The 17,593-nt window shown below is 34.9% G+C and overlaps 1 protein-coding gene and 1 pseudogene across 1 annotated transcript in view; both read right to left on the bottom strand.

Annotated features, from left to right (window-relative positions):
- The window catches only part of LOC135671254 (probable LRR receptor-like serine/threonine-protein kinase At1g05700), a 78,836-nt gene extending 67,418 nt beyond the window's left edge, over positions 1-11,418 (bottom strand). The window contains exon 1 of the mRNA XM_065179275.1: positions 11,255-11,418. Within this exon, the coding sequence (XP_065035347.1) occupies positions 11,255-11,399 (145 nt within the window). The 5' untranslated portion in view covers positions 11,400-11,418. The remainder of the gene's footprint in view (positions 1-11,254) is intronic.
- A 1,499-nt stretch (positions 11,419-12,917) lies between these two features.
- On the bottom strand, positions 12,918-17,513 carry LOC135671264 (probable LRR receptor-like serine/threonine-protein kinase At1g51820; annotated as a pseudogene).
- Between the last annotated feature and the right edge of the window lie 80 nt (positions 17,514-17,593).

The raw sequence follows: 17,593 nt of genomic DNA, 5'->3' as shown, positions 1-17,593 counted from the left end.
TTTTTTCTCTAAGAAAGCAACATACTCAATAATTTTTTATTAATTAAACTGTAGTCCTATTTACTCTCTGATTGGTAGGAAATGAATAGGAATTCAAAATCATACATATATATAATCTTTCAAATTTTAAACTTACTCTCTTGATATAAATACAACATCCTCGTTAAATCTCACACCTCTTTTTTTTTTTCTCCATTTTTCTTCCCTTGCCAAAGCCACCCCTCTCTTCCTTTGTGTCCAATCCACACACGCTAGTTGTATATTCTGATCTTTTTTTAATATTTCTCTGCTTTAAAACTATGAGCCAACTCTTGCATGATGTCATGATAATGCAAGCCTCAAATAGTGTTGGGAAGAAACCTGTTAATGCGGAATAATTCTTTCCCTCTTTGTGTATCAAAATGGGTTCCTTATCAAAATACTAACTTGGTATCCAAATGAAAATATCAACCAATACAACATAAACAATAGAGCAAATAATCAATCACATAGTGAGACCAAATCTTTTTTATGTGGAAAACCCAATGTAGAAAAACACCACGGGACCGTAGTCCACCTCAAATTTCCACTATCAATAATAATGATAACAGGTTTATAGTAGGTCTTCTCTAGAATAACTAGAGGATCAGAATAACATCAAGAACATAGATCTTGGCTCAAGAATAGCATATCTTCATCACATAGATGGATCTCCTCCCAAGAAAATTCTAGGTCTCACAAAGTGGATATCGCAGGAAAGTACCTTAGAGAGGGTAAACTGCAGATCAACACCGTTAGGATTGTAGAGTTTGCTGCAAGGATTCTCCTCAGAAACCTTACTTTCTCTCTCTATTTCTCTCTCCTCTTTTCTCTGTACGCCGCACGCTGCATGCACTCAATCTGATCTGCGCACCCACACGCGTTGCATGCTGCCCAATTTTACCCTTTCTCTCTTAATTACTGATTTGGGCTTAATAGGCCCAATTGTCCAAGCCCACATATGGGCTGGACCCAACAATTCTCCCCTCCAGCTCATATGGTGGGTTGTACCAAGCCCGCTCTTCGCCTACATGCTTCAAGCTTTTCCTTAGGCAAAGACTTTATCAACATATCTGAACCATTATCATTGGTATGCACCTTTTCCAACTGTAATTCTTTCATCTCAAGCACATCACGAATCCAGTAATATCTCACATCAATATGCTTGGATCTAGAATGGTATGTTGAATTCTTGGAGAGGTGAATGGCGCTCTGACTATCATAGTAAACAGTATATCCTTCCTGTTTCAAGCCCAATTCCTGTAGAAACTTTTTCATCCATAAAGCTTTCTTGCAGGCTTCAGTAACTGCTATGTATTCTGCTTCTGTGGTTGATAGAGCAACACACTTCTGTAACTTAGATTGCCAAGAGACTGCTCCTCCTGCAAATGTCATCAAGAATCCCGAAGTGGACTTCCTGGAATTAGTATCACTTGCCATGTCTGCATCTATGTAACCTTCTAACACAGGTTCATCACTGCCAAAACATAAACACAATCTGGAAGTACCTCTTAGATATCTTAATATTCATTTCACTGCTGCCCAATGTTCCTTTCCAGGATTTGAGAGAAATCGGCTAACAACTCCAACTGCATGAGCTATATCTGGCCTAGTACAAACCATAGCATACATCAAACTGCCTACTGCAGATGAGTAAGGCACTCTGGATATTTCTTCTTTTTCTTTCTCACTTGTAGGACATTGTTTCGAACTAAGCTTGAAATGACCTACAAGTGGAGAACAAACTGCTTTGGCTTTACTCATATTGAATCTTTCAATAACCTTTTCAATGTAAGTCTCCTGAGATAGCCAAATCTTTCTTTTCTTCCTATCACAAAGAATCTTCATGCCAAGTATTTATTTCACCGATCCCAAGTCTTTCATGGCAAAAGACTTACTTAGCTCTCTTTTAAGCTTTTCAATTTTTCCAACATCATGGGCAACAATCAACATATCATCAACATATAGCAGTAAAATAATAAAATCATCATCTGAAAATTTCTTCATAAACACACAATGATCAGATGTGGTTCTATCATACCCTTGGCTCATCATAAAGGAATCAAACTTCTTGTACCACTATCTAGGTGCCTGTTTGAGTCCATATAAGCTTTTCCTAAGCTTATGTAATCACATCAAATATTTAAGTTAGGAATTGATTTTCTTTCCTTATTATTATAATTTAAGGAAATCTTAATCTACTTCCTTATTTGTTGATAGGAATTAAGGAAATTACTAGTAAGTGTTCCAAATATGATGATATCATATTTGTTAGTATATTAAATGGAAATAATTTATATTAAATAAATACAAAAATTAAAATTTATTTCTCTTAATAGAGGCTCACCTTCTCCTATTTAAAGGGGAGGGATCTCTCTCCTTCATTCCTCACCTAGTCGAGCCTGGCAACGGGAGGAACGAGAAGTTACACCCTGTTGACAAGAGGTAGGTTTCCCTACCTTTCTTAAAAGTTTTTTTTTTTATTCTTTAAATGTTGAAAGTTTTATAATTTGAAAAATGTGTATCAATTCTTTAAATGTCAAATTTTTTATATTAAAATAATCAGTTAAAATTTTCATAATATTCTTTGACCCATGATTAAGGTTTTTATTGTAGAATTAAATATGTTAAAAAGATATATGTTTTATATGATATATTTTCTATATTACAGTTTATCTTTAATCTTATCTGGATTAAAATCTTGTTAGACTAGAATATGTTATCTAAAATCCCTTTTTTTGATATTCTTTGATCTGAAATTTAAAATATATTATTCTGAATGATTTAAAATATGACTAGAATATGTTGAAATTTTATGTGTTGAAAACATGATTTTTATTTGAATTTAGAAAGCTATTTCCTTGTATTAAAACTTATCTCCTAGTCCCTCTTTTAATGTCTTATGATTTCTAGTCAAATTGAGAATTTTATTTCTTTGTATTAAAGCTTTTCTCCTCATCTATCTTTTAATGCATTATTATGTTTTTATTTATGTTGTTAATGGGTATATGCTATGACTAGTCCATGGGCCAAAGCTGGGCCAGTTTTATGTAATACATGCTCAATCATGTATAATGCACATGACCAGTAGATGGACTGGCTCAATCTAGCCCAATATTATTGTTGAACTTGAGCCCAAATATTGATTGAACTAAACTAGACTTGATTAGTCTAGATCAATTCAGGGTGATTCCGAATTGATTGACTTATTCAAGTTAGTTTAACCTAAATTGAACTTAATCTAGTCAAAATTATACTAGTCTAGGGTGGTTCCAGACTAGTTAAATAAGGATTAGAGATCAGTTCAGTTAGGCTCTAGTAAATCGAGTTCAATTGAATCGATTAAACTAGAGTTCAAGTCAATTGATGACTAATTTATATTATTTGATATTGATGATATTTGAAAGAGACGTTTTAAATATGTTATTTCATCCCGAAATAGATATGACTAGTGTGAGATTATATTCCTGCCGAGAGCAGGTAGGGCGATTCCCTTCGGGGATTAACGGGCCGTCAGACGTGGCGGCTGGACGGTTCCTCCATCCGCTGTTGGGAGGAACGTGTCCCCACTTTAGTGGGTGTGGGATACCACTCCATCCGCTGTTGGGAGTGCGATATGAGTTTGCCTCCATCCACTGTTGGGAGAACACAAACTCATCCCGTAGGATAAAGCCTCTCCATCCGCTGTTGGGGGAGTGCTCCTTCGGGTATTTGATATACGCCAATGGGATGATTGATTGAATTTTGATCATGTATACATTTTGATTTGACTTTTGGGGTTCCTACTCAGCATTGCTGAATTTTCTTTGTTTTTTATTTTCAAAGCAGCCTCCCTCTTGTACTAAATCGGATTCCAGTGGAGAGCGAACCTTCCTCTACCGCTAGGTAGAGCCACTTGGATGACTCTTGAAGTTAACTTTTCTATTTGTAATTTGATGAATAAATGAATTGTAATAAATGGTTATAGATGATGAATAAAGTGATGTTTATTTATTTGGCCTATGTGAAAATATGTGTGGAAAAAAAAAAAATCAGGATGTGACAGCTTACATACCAGATTTTCTTTTCCCTTGACTTTGAAACCTTCTGGTTGCTCCATGTAAATTTCTTCTTCTAAATCACCATGAAGAAATGTTGTTTTTACATCAAGTTGCTCAACTTCTAAATTCAAGCGGGCAGCCAAACCAAGAACAACTCGGATAGAGGACATTTTCACAACCGGAGAAAATATTTCTTCACTAGTATTCTCACCACAATCTTCTTGTTTATCTCCCCCATGATCATCATGAACTACAGGTGAAGGAACTGGACCCAAACTCCAAGGAATATAAACAGAGGTTTCTGGCTTCTCAACATTATTACCATCATCAAACAATTGGTCTTCAAGAAACACAACATCTCTGCTTCTAATAATCTTCTTGTTCACTAGATCTCATAATCTGTACCCAAACTCTTCATGACCATATCCCAAGAAGATACATGTTTTTGCCTTATTATCAAGCTTGGACCTCTCATCTTTGGAAATATGAACAAATGCTTTACACCCAAAGACTCTCAAATGATTATAAGATATATCTTTTCCTCTCCATACTCTCTCTGGAACACCACCTTGCAGAGGAACTGATGGAGAAAGATTTATCAGGTCAACTGTAGTTCTCATAGCCTCCCCCCAAAATGATTTTGGTAACTTGGTGTGGGAAAGCATACACCTAATCCTTTCTTCAATGGTTCTGTTCATCCTTTCTGCCACACCGTTCTGCTGAGGAGTTTTAGGAACTGTTTTCTCAAGCCTGATACCATGAAACCTGCAATAATTCTCAAAATGACCCCTGTACTCGCCACCATTATCTGATCGAATACACTTTAGTTTTCTGCCAGTTTCTCTTTTAACATTGACATGAATTTGAAAACATCGAGTACCTGATCTTTAGATTTCAAAGCAAAAGCCCAAACTTTTCTAGAATGGTCATCAATAAAAGTAACAAAATAAAGAGCACCTCCAAGAGTTCTAGTTTGCATAGTACAAACATCAGTATGAACTAAATCAATAACATCAGATCTTCTAGATGATGGATATGTCTGAAATGCAACTCTATGTGTTTTTCCAGCTAAGCAATGATCACAAGATTTAAGAGATGTACCTTGCAACTCTGGTAAGAACTGCTTTCTAGCAAGAGTTTGAAGTCCCTTCTCGCTGATATGTCCAAGCCTCTTATGCCAAAGATCTATACTTTCACCTTTTCGAATTGCATTAATCTCTCCTTTGTGTAGCTTAGCTTCCATGACATAAAAAGAGTTAATCTTCTTTCCTTTTGCCACAATCAGAGAACCTTTAGTGAGTTTCCATTTACTTTCACCAAAATAATGTGCAAAGCCCTCATCATCAAGTCTACCTGTAAATATCAAGTTAAGACGAATATCTGGAACATGCCTTATATCTTTGAGTATTAATTTGCTCCCAATACTGGTCTCCAAGCAAATATCTCCAATACCCACAATCTTAGATATATCATTGTTTCCCATTCTGACATTACCAAAATCACCAACAATGTAAGATCTAAAGAAATCACCATGAGAAGTAACATGAAATGAAGCACCAGAGTCAATTACCCAATTACTGTCCTGAGCTACAAGGCTAACACAACCTTCATCACAAACAATATTGATATTACCTTCAGCAGTAATTGTATTGGTCTTTTTCTCATTTTTCTTCATTTCATTCTGTTCTCGCTTCCAAAACATACACTCTTTCTTCATGTGACCTGGCCTATTACAGTGAAAACATTTGATATCTCTTCTAGACTTGGATCTTCCTCTATAACCATATGGATTTCTGCTATGATTTCTTCCACGTCTTTCTTGTTTTTCAGTAACAAATGCACCAGAAGAAGATTCACCCTCTTCTTTCCTTCTGGCATCTTCATTTAGCAAACTGTCTTTAACCATATCTATGGTTAGAGTCCCCTTTGGCGTGAAGTTATAAATAGTCACCACATACGTTTCCCAACTTTCTGGTAAAGAGCTGAGAAGTAATAATCCCTGCATCTCATCATCTATATTCATTTTCATAGCAACCAACTTGTTTGCAAAACTCTGAAATAGGCTTATGTGCTCAATAATATTACCACCATCTTTATACTTCAAATTTACAAGCCTTCTGAGGAGAGAAATTTTATTTCCCACTATCTTTTTCGTAAAGAGGTTTTCTAACCTTTGCCAAACAACATCAGCTCTGGTTTCATCTGAAATATGCTCATGCAAGTTTATATCCATCCATCTTCTAATATAGGCAATAGCTTTTCTATGTTGAACTTTTTATTCTTCATCGTCCATAATAGAAGGTTTATCTTTAACCTTAATAAGCTTATACAAATCTTTGCAATAGAGCAAATCTTCCATCAGACGCCTCCAAGTAGAATAATTTGATGAGTTCAATTTAATCATACCATCTGACTGCTCTATTTCAATCACACAAGAAAACTAGCACCAAACAACCTGTTGCTCTGATACCACTTGTTGGGAAGAAACCTGTTAATGCGGAATAATTCTTTCCCTCTTTGTGTATCAAAATGGGTTCCTCATCAAAATACTAACTTGGTATCCAAATGAAAATATCAACCAACACAACATAAATAATAGAGCAAATAATCAATCACACGGTGAGACCAAATCTTTTTTACGTGGAAAACCCAATGTGGGAAAAATCACGGGATCGTAGTCCACCTCAAACTTCCACTATCAATAATAATGATAACAGGTTTACAGTAGGTCTTCTCTAGAATAACTAGAGGATCAGAATAACATCAAGAACATAGATCTTGGCTCAAGAATAGCATATCTTCATCATATATCATATAGATGGATCTCCTCCAAAGAGAATTCTAGGTTTTATAAAGTGGATATCGCAGGAAAGTACCTTAGAGATAGTAAACTGCAGATCAACACCGTTAGGATTGTAGAGTTTGCTGCAAGGATTCTCCACATAAAATTTGAGCCGAAACTGACAACGTTTGACCACCGATCGTCAAGCAGAAAACTCAGAAACCTTACTTTCTCTCTCTATTTCTCTCTCCTCTTTTCTCTGCACGCCGCCGCACGCTGCATGCACTCATCTGATCTGCGCCGCACCCACACGCGTTGCACGCTGCCCAATTTTACCCTTTCTCTCTTAATTACTGATTTGGGCTCAATAGGCCCAATTGTCCAAGCAGGTTGGACCCAACAAATAGAAGAAGACAGTTAGCAACCACATTACATATAAATTGATCAATACCTATTTTCAAACACCATAAATATAGTTATAATATCAAAGACTGTAAGCCCGTCTTTTCTTATATCAACAACACAAATTCTTTTTTCATTAATCACAATCAGTATCTACAAATCCAAAATATCATATAAATATAAAGTAGAGAGATGGCATATCTTCTCCCCATCTACCATAAAGCCTGGGATCATCCACACTTGAAATTTTAGGATTAACGTCCAAACAATCGTGGAAGAATTAATTGACATTGCACCCAAACCCAATCATACATATCATCAATCATATGGAAATAAGCATGCCTCCATGCTTCTTTGAGGAAGAGAATACCACAAAAGGTCCAAAATCTCATCACATATCCTAGTACTATGCTGATATAAAACCATAACCATTCGGAAATCTCCTTTTTGTACTCTTGTATAAAACAATTTTTGAAAATTGGTGGTCCACATAAGTCGGCATTGCCCATGTAAATGGATGGATCATTGAGTGTTTGGAGTTGATAACCAGTTGGTATCCTTCCCGAAAGATTATTATATGATAAATTCAAGTAGCTCAAGGAATATAAAGTCGATAAGCTCTCAGGAATGCTACCAGAAAGATCATTTATCGATAGATCAAGGGATTCTAATGATTCCATTCCTCCTATCTCCAAAGGGATTTTTCCTTGTAAATGATTTCTTGATAAATTTAAGTTATTGAGTCCTGTAAGGTCTCCAATTCCTTTTGGTATCTCACCAAATAATTTGTTGTTCGAAAGGTCAAGGTATTGAAGATATTTCCATTGGCAGATTGATGAAGATAAGCCACCATCAAGCATATTATCCGAGAGTGCCACTGATTGAACATGGGGCCATATCGGCAATTGCCCTGTAAAGGAATTATCGGAGAGGTATAGAGTTTGAAGTGTAGACGGTAGCATCGTTGGCAATGGACCTTCAAATCTGTTGGAGTCCAAAGATAATGTTTCCAACTAGGTGAACTTGAAAGAAGATGGCAGCTTCCCTCCTATTTGGTTGTTGGAAAGGTCTAAATATGTGATGGTAGAAGATGAAATATTCCCAAACCAAGCGGGCATTGTCCCTGCAATTTTACAGTCTGCCAAATGTAATTCTTGGATCTGTGTTTGAAACTGCAACCATTCTGGAAATTGAGGTCCCAACTGACATTTGGTTAAATCTACATATCTGAGTTGGAAAGGGGGGACCCAACTCTGCCCAATTGATATGGTGATGGAGTTGCCATACAAGTCCAACAGTCGCAATCTTGTAAGATTCTCAAAATGAACTTGTGAAATAACACCTTCAAGAGAATTTCCACCGAGATACAATTCAGTGATATTAGACAGCTTACCGATGGAGGAGGAAGGCACGGAACCGTTGAATAAATTAGATCGGAGATCCAAAATGATGAGATTCGTCATTTGCTCCAGCCAACCACCCAAATTTCCTGTCAATTGGTTGCTCGGCATATGTAATTCTTTCAGTCTACGGAGATCAACCATGGATTTCGGTACGATACCCTCGAGTTGATTGCCTCCTAGATCAAGAAAAGTAAGAGAGCCCAAGTCTCCAATTGTATCGGGAATAACGCCATAGAACCCAGAGTAATGGAGATCAAGATGGGTAAGACTACTAATATTCCCCAACCATTTGGGTAAGATGGAGTTGAAATTATTGAAGGAGAGATCAAGGACGGTAAGAGAGGAGGTGAAGTTGACATGGACAACAGAAGCTGGGATGGTATCGAGACCAACGTAAGACATACTTAACACTTGGAGGGATGGCAGCATGTTCACGGATGAGAACCAATCTGGGGCACCGGTTAGCTTCAACCAGCTCAAGTCCAGGTTCTTCAGGGAGGTAAGATGGGAGAGCCAGTCGAGGTTGTCTAGGGATGTAAAATCTAAAGCATCGCTTAGATCAAGAACGTAGAGGCTCGAAAGGTTCCCCAGCCGAGCAGGTATTCCTCCCATGAATTTTGTAGAAGATAGATTGAGGTATCTCAGTTTCTTGAAGGAGCCGATGAATTCCGGCATGCGGATCCCGCTGAAATCATTGAAGCTAAGATCCAAGTGCATCAGATGAGATAACGCAAGCAATGACGAGTTCATCATCCCCTCACCGCGTAATGCCCAATCATCTGTAGTATTTGTGTTTCGGAGGTCGAGCATGACGACGTGGCCAGTGGTGGTGTCGCAGGTCACTCCCTTCCATGTGCAACAGTGGTGGCCCGTCCAAGAAGATAGCCGGTTATGGGTGTCGTGGATGCCGGCTTTGAAGTCCAACAGTGCCTCCCTCTCCATGCTGAAACACCCACTTGTCACCGTGGCCCGGTGGAGGAGGAGGGCCAAGAGGCACAACGACAATGATGATAAGAAGCGTAAAGGGAAACCCATGGCGCGCAGTTTGATCTCCCTCCCTACCGAACTACCTACTCCAAGCCGCCACAGTCAGAAGAACAGGATGAAGGTGGAGGTGCATGCTATGTGTAGTACCCATTATCCATGATATATAAATTGGGCATAGCTCACTCAGCTTGCTTTCTATGTGTGGTTGGAATAATAAATTAAACTTTATGGTTAGATAGAATTTTGGAAACCGATAGCATCGTTCTCAATCAATGGGATAAGCACTGTTTGACAGACGAAGATGAGCGGTGAGAAACCTCACATCCCTAAGCTGTATTCCATGGATTCTTTTTCTACACGTCGTTGGCCAAGAAGACTTAGACTTGCGGTAAATTAGAATTTAGATTAGAGTTCTAAATAGAAAAAATAATTTTTTTAGTAAATTAGAATTTATTTCTGTAAATATATCATAAATCTAATATCTTGATGATAGAGATACACATAGGAAAACATTTGGGTGTTCTTAAATTTCTCTTAGTAGATTTAACTAATAAAAATAATTTTTATACTGATATTTTCAACATAGCATCATGTAACAACATAAGATAGGATAAAAATGGTTGCATCCTCTTCCTCTCATCAGACTTGCAAAGACTTTGCAGGTCCAAGTCGTTGCAGCCTGAATGGACACGTCATGGTCATTAAAGTTCCTTCTTCTCTAGGGCAAAAGCAATAATAATAATAATAATAATAACAATTATAAAAACACACTTAAGCTTGTACAATTTTTTATGAGCATACATGATTTAAATCGAAAGATAAACTCTTGTTTCCATGTGGGACATGCACAAGTAGAAAGGCAAGACCACACTTAGCAAGATGGAACCCAAAAAAAAAAAAAAAAAAAATCGAATCTTAGGTCATCAGGTCACCCTCGTTTTTATATGTAAAATTAAAATTTTCATCGATCTCATGGTTCATTGATGATACCTCAATCATATATATATATATATATATAAGATAATTATATACACATGCAGTATCATCATGTAATGATCAATTCAGTAGGAAAATTTATTATTATTTTTTATTGATTATAATAATCTTAGATCTCAATATAGAAAGATTCCTCAAGTATATTTTTTGAGATCTAAATTCTGTTTGACCTCCAACTCCTAAACTAATTTAAGAATCAGAAGGTTTTATCAGGCACACCATCAATGTAATTTTATAATGGTTGGATTAAGATCATGGTTGGTTAGGAATGATTATTCCATGTAGAACAATCAAAATCTAAATTAATAATATATAATCTAGTAATATATTGTTGAGAGAAAAAAAAGAAGGAGAAAATTGGGAGAGAAGACAAAAAGAGGAGCAGCAGCGTAGGAGACTTGAGTATAAGAAGAAAGAAAGAAAGAATGGAAGAAAAGAGAAGGAATATACAGAATAAAAGAATCAAATATAGTTGTAAATCTGTGGTCATCATCAATTGATGCAATTCAAATGGAGTCACCATGAGAACGCAACCACCAGAGAGAGAGATCTATGGTGACAAGCATGCTTTGCAATGGGTGCTGTTCGAGAACAAGAAAAAGCTATGCGCATCGCAAGCGAAGTACCTGGCTGACCATTCACCAGAATCGCTGCTGCCAACCAACCTAAGCAGACTCCGACGATGAAGTTTCTCATCGTCTCCCTGCAACTCAACTCATCGATGCCATCCGCAGAATTTTGCTTCAGCAAGCACCATACATATATGTCCATAGAGAGAGAGAGAGAGAGAGAGAGAGAGAGGATTGTTGTTTGTTGGATGTTCAATTGATGACTTGGAGTGAGATAGAGAACATTTGCATTTTGCATGACTTTAATTTTTTTTTGCTAGTCTCTTAATATTTGTTTTACTAGGAAGACTTGATATAGATAGAGTAGCGTATTGAAGGAGTTGGGATTAGTCTTACCGTTAAATTATAGAGCATTGAAGGGATTGGGATGTCACCGTCTTACCATTAAATTAGAATCATATTGAAGGAGTATATAAATATAAATATAAAAGGAGAGTTGTGCTTGAGATGACCCAAGTCTTTAATTGATTTTATATAATGAAAAATTTAATTTCTCTATAGAGATAGGCGAATGTTGTCAAATCATTTTAAATAGAAAAAATTAATGATAATAGGTTTATTAGAAAAAATCTGAACTACTAAATAATAATTCTAAAACGATTAAGAAAGATGAGTACCGATATGTCATTATATATAGTATTTCGAATCCCAGAAACTTTTAGCCTAAGCTCAAAATCACATCAAGTAATTGAAGGAGGAGAATCAAATAGATTTCTTGAAACATATCAGCTAATTCATGGAGGAGAAACTAACAATGAACTCAGAAAGTGAACAGATGCCAACAAAAATACTATTAAAGAATTTCTATTTTATAACTACCTCAAATATTACAGCACCTTCTTTTTTGAGTTCCAACACCTCCAATCACATAGACCTATTAAATCCAAATATATGTGCAATACAAAATAGATACATCAATAATGTCCACATGTAACAGCAACGATATATTGAGCTCTCAAATACAAATAAGTTTACCAAAGACATCCCATTAATAGATTATTACATCACAAGTCTCAAGAGTTTGAATCATAAACGATTTAATTTATTTCCTCGATGCATAACCAAATTCAATCTACTCGTAGGCATCTGAAAAATTTTAACAACAAGCATATGAGCAAACACAACTTAGTAAGCACCAAAACTCATATACTAGCAAAACTTATCATAAATGCATTGTAGAAAACTATACATAAATGCCAAACCCTCTTTTATTCTTAAATAAAAAGTAAACATGCTTTTCAAATCATCACTTTTAGCATAACAAGCACATAAGATAATATAATCTTTGAAAACATTTGTATAACAAAAACATAAGTGGATATATTTTATTTTAATGCAAAGATTATCATTCACTAATTATGAATCAGTATAACTAAGCTTTCACTTTCTCTAAATCTTTTTCTTTTAATTCATTCAATCAAACTACTGTTTAACCATGGCTGCCAAGGCTCAAATCTTTCTTTTTTAAAATTTTTTTTGGACTCATTAAATGATATATATATATATATATATATATATATATATATATATATATATATATATATATATATATATATATATATATATATATATATATATATATATATATATATATATATATATATATATATATATATATATATATCAATCCTTAACACTATGAGAGTGTTTTGGTCCTCCTTTCACACATCATCTTACAAATGAATATTCTTTTAGTATTACTTTTTATTCATCCGTAGATTGGTCTTCTTCTTCTTATGAACATAAGGATGCGCCAAACAAACTACAATTTGACTTGCGAATAACATCTATCATTTTATCTTTTTCTTTCAAGTGAATATTGGCTCTCTCAAATCTTAAGCAGCACATCAAGCATAATTTAGTGTATAATCTTAAAAAAACTTGCATGCGTTGGTTGAAGCTTGGATTGTCATAATGACAATTTTAGGACAGAAAGTGCCTCATCTGCAGCGTAATATGTTTTCTAGAGGCTAAAAGAGTATTGTATTCCCCCTCTTGGTAGAACTTTTTTGTCTAGGAAAGACGTCAAACAATATCATGGACGCGCGTGCTTCATATGATAGCATAAAATCTGTAATCATGCTATCTATAATGCGAAAAACTTTTATACCAAGATTGAAATCAAATAAATTGGATCTAACAATATTACGATGCATACCTTTATTGTTGTTCAGAAGAAATAAACCTTATATGATCTACAAACGCTCCATCATCGGATCTAAAATATCAATCTGCAAGGATCTGCAAAAAGAACTAAATCCTTCTCCTCTCTTCCTATCTTTTCACAGGACCACCTAGATTGATGGATTAGGGGATTAAGGGAGAGAGAGATTGAGAGAAAAACTTAAATAAAGACTTACAAAAAGAGAAGAAAAATATATATAGTAAACACTATAAACGTTTACTCTTGAAAATAAATGTAAATTAAAATCTCGAAGAGAAAAAGATCATTGACAAAGAGGAAGAAGTTACAGAAATCATACCAATTAAAAATCTCAAAACAATGAAGGTGATAGAAAAAAATTTAGTCGAAAAGGCTAAGGTTATGGTTGAGGATGTGACCGAGGCCGTGGACATGATAAAAATTCTAAAAGGTCTGAAATTCAATGCTATGTTTACAAAAGGCATGGACATACTCCTAATGACTTATTATAATAATTTGAAGAAAAATTAATCTATGACATAGTATGAAGTTTTGTTGAGAAAGAAAAGAACCAAAATCAAGTTTTGTTAATAACTTGTAAAAATTTGAAGGAAGATCAGTTTATAACCTAGTATCTAGATATAGGAGCTTCAAATCACTTGTGTGGCATCAAAGAACCATTTTCATAAATGGATACAAGTAATTCCAAGAACATTACATTTGGTGACCTATCTCAAAGATTAGTAAAAGACAAAGGTAAAATTTTTCTTAGATTTAATAATGATAAAAAAATATATGTTTCAAATGTTTATTATGTTCCTAATATATAAAATAATATTGTGAGCTTAGGGCAACTACTCAGATGTGAAAATGGTGAAGAACAAAATGTTTCCTTTACATTTATGCATATTTGATTGGTCAAATGATTTTAAAACTGATATTGAAACCACTTCTACATTATGGTATCTTAGATATACTTACTTAAATTTAAGACTTTGAAACTTCAAGTACAATATGGTGACAATAATATTATGAAATTGATAGCCCATCAAAGTTATGTGAAGTATATGTCATCGACAAGCAAGAAAGAAATACTTTCAAATTAAGAAGAACAAAAAGAACATGACAACGACTTGATCTAATGCACTTAGATGTTTGTGGCCCTATCAATCTAGTATCACTTATAGGAAGTATGTATTTTTTTTACTTTTACTTATGACAATAGTGGCAAAACTTAGGTTTAATGTTAAAGGAAAAAAAAATTTAAGCAAATTCATAGAATTTAAGAATTTGATTGAAAATCAAAGTGCTTATAACATTAAATGTTTAAAAATAAACAGGGATGACGAATATTAAAGAAATTTAAAAGTTTTTTATAGAAATAATAGAATTTTACATCAATTCACCGTATCATGCATGCTTCAACAAAATAGTATCTTAGAAAGAAAAAATAAGGCTATACATATTATAGTATGATACATGAAGAAAAGAAGAATTCCTAAAGAATTTTGGGGAGATGCTCTTGCTTGTGCAATTTATTTGCTTAACAGGTTTTCAACAAGGTGAATTAGTAATATTACACTAGAAGAAGTATGGAGTTTATAGAAATCAATATCTTTTAAATGTTGCAGAGGTCAATATGTTAATTGGGTAATACATTGAACGAGAGGACGATGCGACGAAGGATAGATGAAACACTGGACAAACCAATGACATACCAGATTCATGCTTTGTAATTAATTATATCTTGATTGAAGTAGTTTATAGTGTAATTAAGTTGGTTTATAGTGAAACTATACCAACTTAATTAAGGGCCCATTGAACCTGATCTAGGGCTAAGTTGGGCTCATTCGGAGGCTCATTCAATGACCCAAAAGTCGGGTCAGGCGATGATATTGCTAGATTAGGTAGTGGAATCGTCAGAGGCTCAGTCTCCAAGACCCATTCTCTGAGGCTGTCAGGTGGTGGTATCGCTAGACTGGGCGGTGGTACCACCTAGTGTCAGATAGTATTGGCGGTTGTACTGCTAGTACCCTAAAGACTTGGGATGAGACTATTTTTTACTTCAAATTTGAATCCATTTGGAGCCTATAAATATCTCACTCATCCCTTTCAATTAATACAAAAACTGAGAACAAAATTATGTAAAAATACTGTTATAATTCCTTAAGAGTTCCCTTTCTCTAGCTTTATGTTTTAAATTCAATTTGAGAGAAGGATAAGAGAATTATAAAGATTATCTCGTAAACCAGTGAAAATGAGATAAGAGTTGTAAGAGGGTAATTGGTTTTCATATGTTAAAAGAAGATAAATAGTGGAAGCCAATAGCTTTGACGGAGGAGGAATCAAAATTAGACGTAAACCACTATAAACTTGATGTGCACTCTTTCTACTCTTTGATATTATTGTTTTCTGTTTTAATTGCTTATCACATTTGCTCAAAGTTAAATACACTTTCGATATCATTTCTGATACAATTTCATTGATACAGTTTTTTGTTTTTTTTTATTATAAATCGACGTTGTTTTTTCAAAAGCACTAATTCAACCCCAGTTAGTATCGATTCGATCCTAACAGATCGTATCCATTCAACTAAGTAACACCTTTTTTTGTTGCTCCAACACAGCTGATAGGCCTGTAACCAGTTCCAGAACAACTAATATACATCACCTTTTTCAGTCAGCTGGAAGGTAGCAGAGTACCTGAAAAAAGAAATGTATCAATGTAGTACTTGGTAACTAGTATGATACTTTTGGAGAAGAAACTAAGAAGATTGAATATTGTTTTGACTTTGACTCATACATTAATTTAACATGATTCCTATGAATATTTTATAGATGTAAAAGGGGCAAAAATAACCATCCCAGAAAGGTCCAACAATTGTTCGTGATTCTCCTCTCCTCTTGTAAAGTTAGCTGAGAAAGAAATCTGCATCACATTTCGAAAAAGAAGTTTTTTTTTGTGATTTCTTCTCATTGTGATTCTACATCATTCTCTTTTTCATTTAGTTGCCAAAGTAATTCTTAGATTCTCTTCTCTATAAAACAAATTAAACCGACTTGTCAGTAGAGAGGCAATCAAGGAAATCCTGAGCAATTCACACTGCAAATATTATTTTCTGGCAAACTTCTGTGAAGTAGAAAACATACTCGGGATCTATGTATCCTGGAGTGCCAGCCACAACATCAGTAGATACGTGAGTCTGGGCATCGGTCAGGAAAGGCTTTGACAGCCCAAAATCTGCTACCTTTGCCTCGAAGTCATATGTTAAGAGGATATTGTTAGTCTTCACATCTCTATGGATTATAGGTGGCACACATCCCTTGTGTAGATACTCCAGACCTGTTCATAAATTGTTCAGTGGAAGAGAAAGTGAGAAATTGAAAAGATAGATATATAAAAAGCAATATCAATTGAAAGATCACCTTGTGCGGCTTCCACTGCTATCCGAATTCGTTCTCTCCAACTCAATGTTTGGCTATTTTCAGTTTTATCTGTAAACTGAACTCCATCAATTCAGCATAACGTAAAATTAACTCAAGAATATTATGTTGCACAGTTCTGTAAGGACCAGATGAATTTGACAATGCAATAAAGATTCTGAATATGTCTCAGATACAGTAAAGAACATTTTATCTATAGAAAAGAAGGTGCAGTTAAGAATCTAAAATGTTTATTAAAAATGAAAAATTGTACTGGATAAGTCAGTTACACTAAGCTCCAGGATCTTGACAAATAATGATCAGGGTACTGTTTTTGATAGAAGAAAAAAAAAAAACTAACATGATAATATCTTATCAATTGCATTAATTCAATCCAATGATAATGTATGACAAAGGAAAGAGAGAGAAATTCTAGGTGGAGAATGAGAAATATACTGTCGAAAGATACAACATTTTCGTGTAAAGCAACTTAAACTGGATTCAATCTTCTCCAAGCATGCAGTAGCTCAGATCATAGAATACTATTCAACATCTTTTTTACCTGAAAGATGATCTCTAAGACTTCCACGAGCAGCATATTCATAAACAAGTCCAAGTTGATTGCTGTCTCTACAGTACCCGATCAAAGACACTAAGTTCCTGTGATGGACCCTCGATAAAAGAAGAGCCTGCAACCCAAAGAGGAAGATATATACTTAATTTCATCCATAACCTATTTGTTCATTAAAATGCTAGTCCACCAAAATGCAT

Source organism: Musa acuminata, unplaced genomic scaffold (assembly GCF_036884655.1).
Source record: "Musa acuminata AAA Group cultivar baxijiao unplaced genomic scaffold, Cavendish_Baxijiao_AAA HiC_scaffold_1138, whole genome shotgun sequence".
NCBI classification, from domain to species: Eukaryota; Viridiplantae; Streptophyta; class Magnoliopsida; order Zingiberales; family Musaceae; genus Musa; species Musa acuminata.
This window is presented reverse-complemented; position numbering and strand designations above follow the sequence as displayed.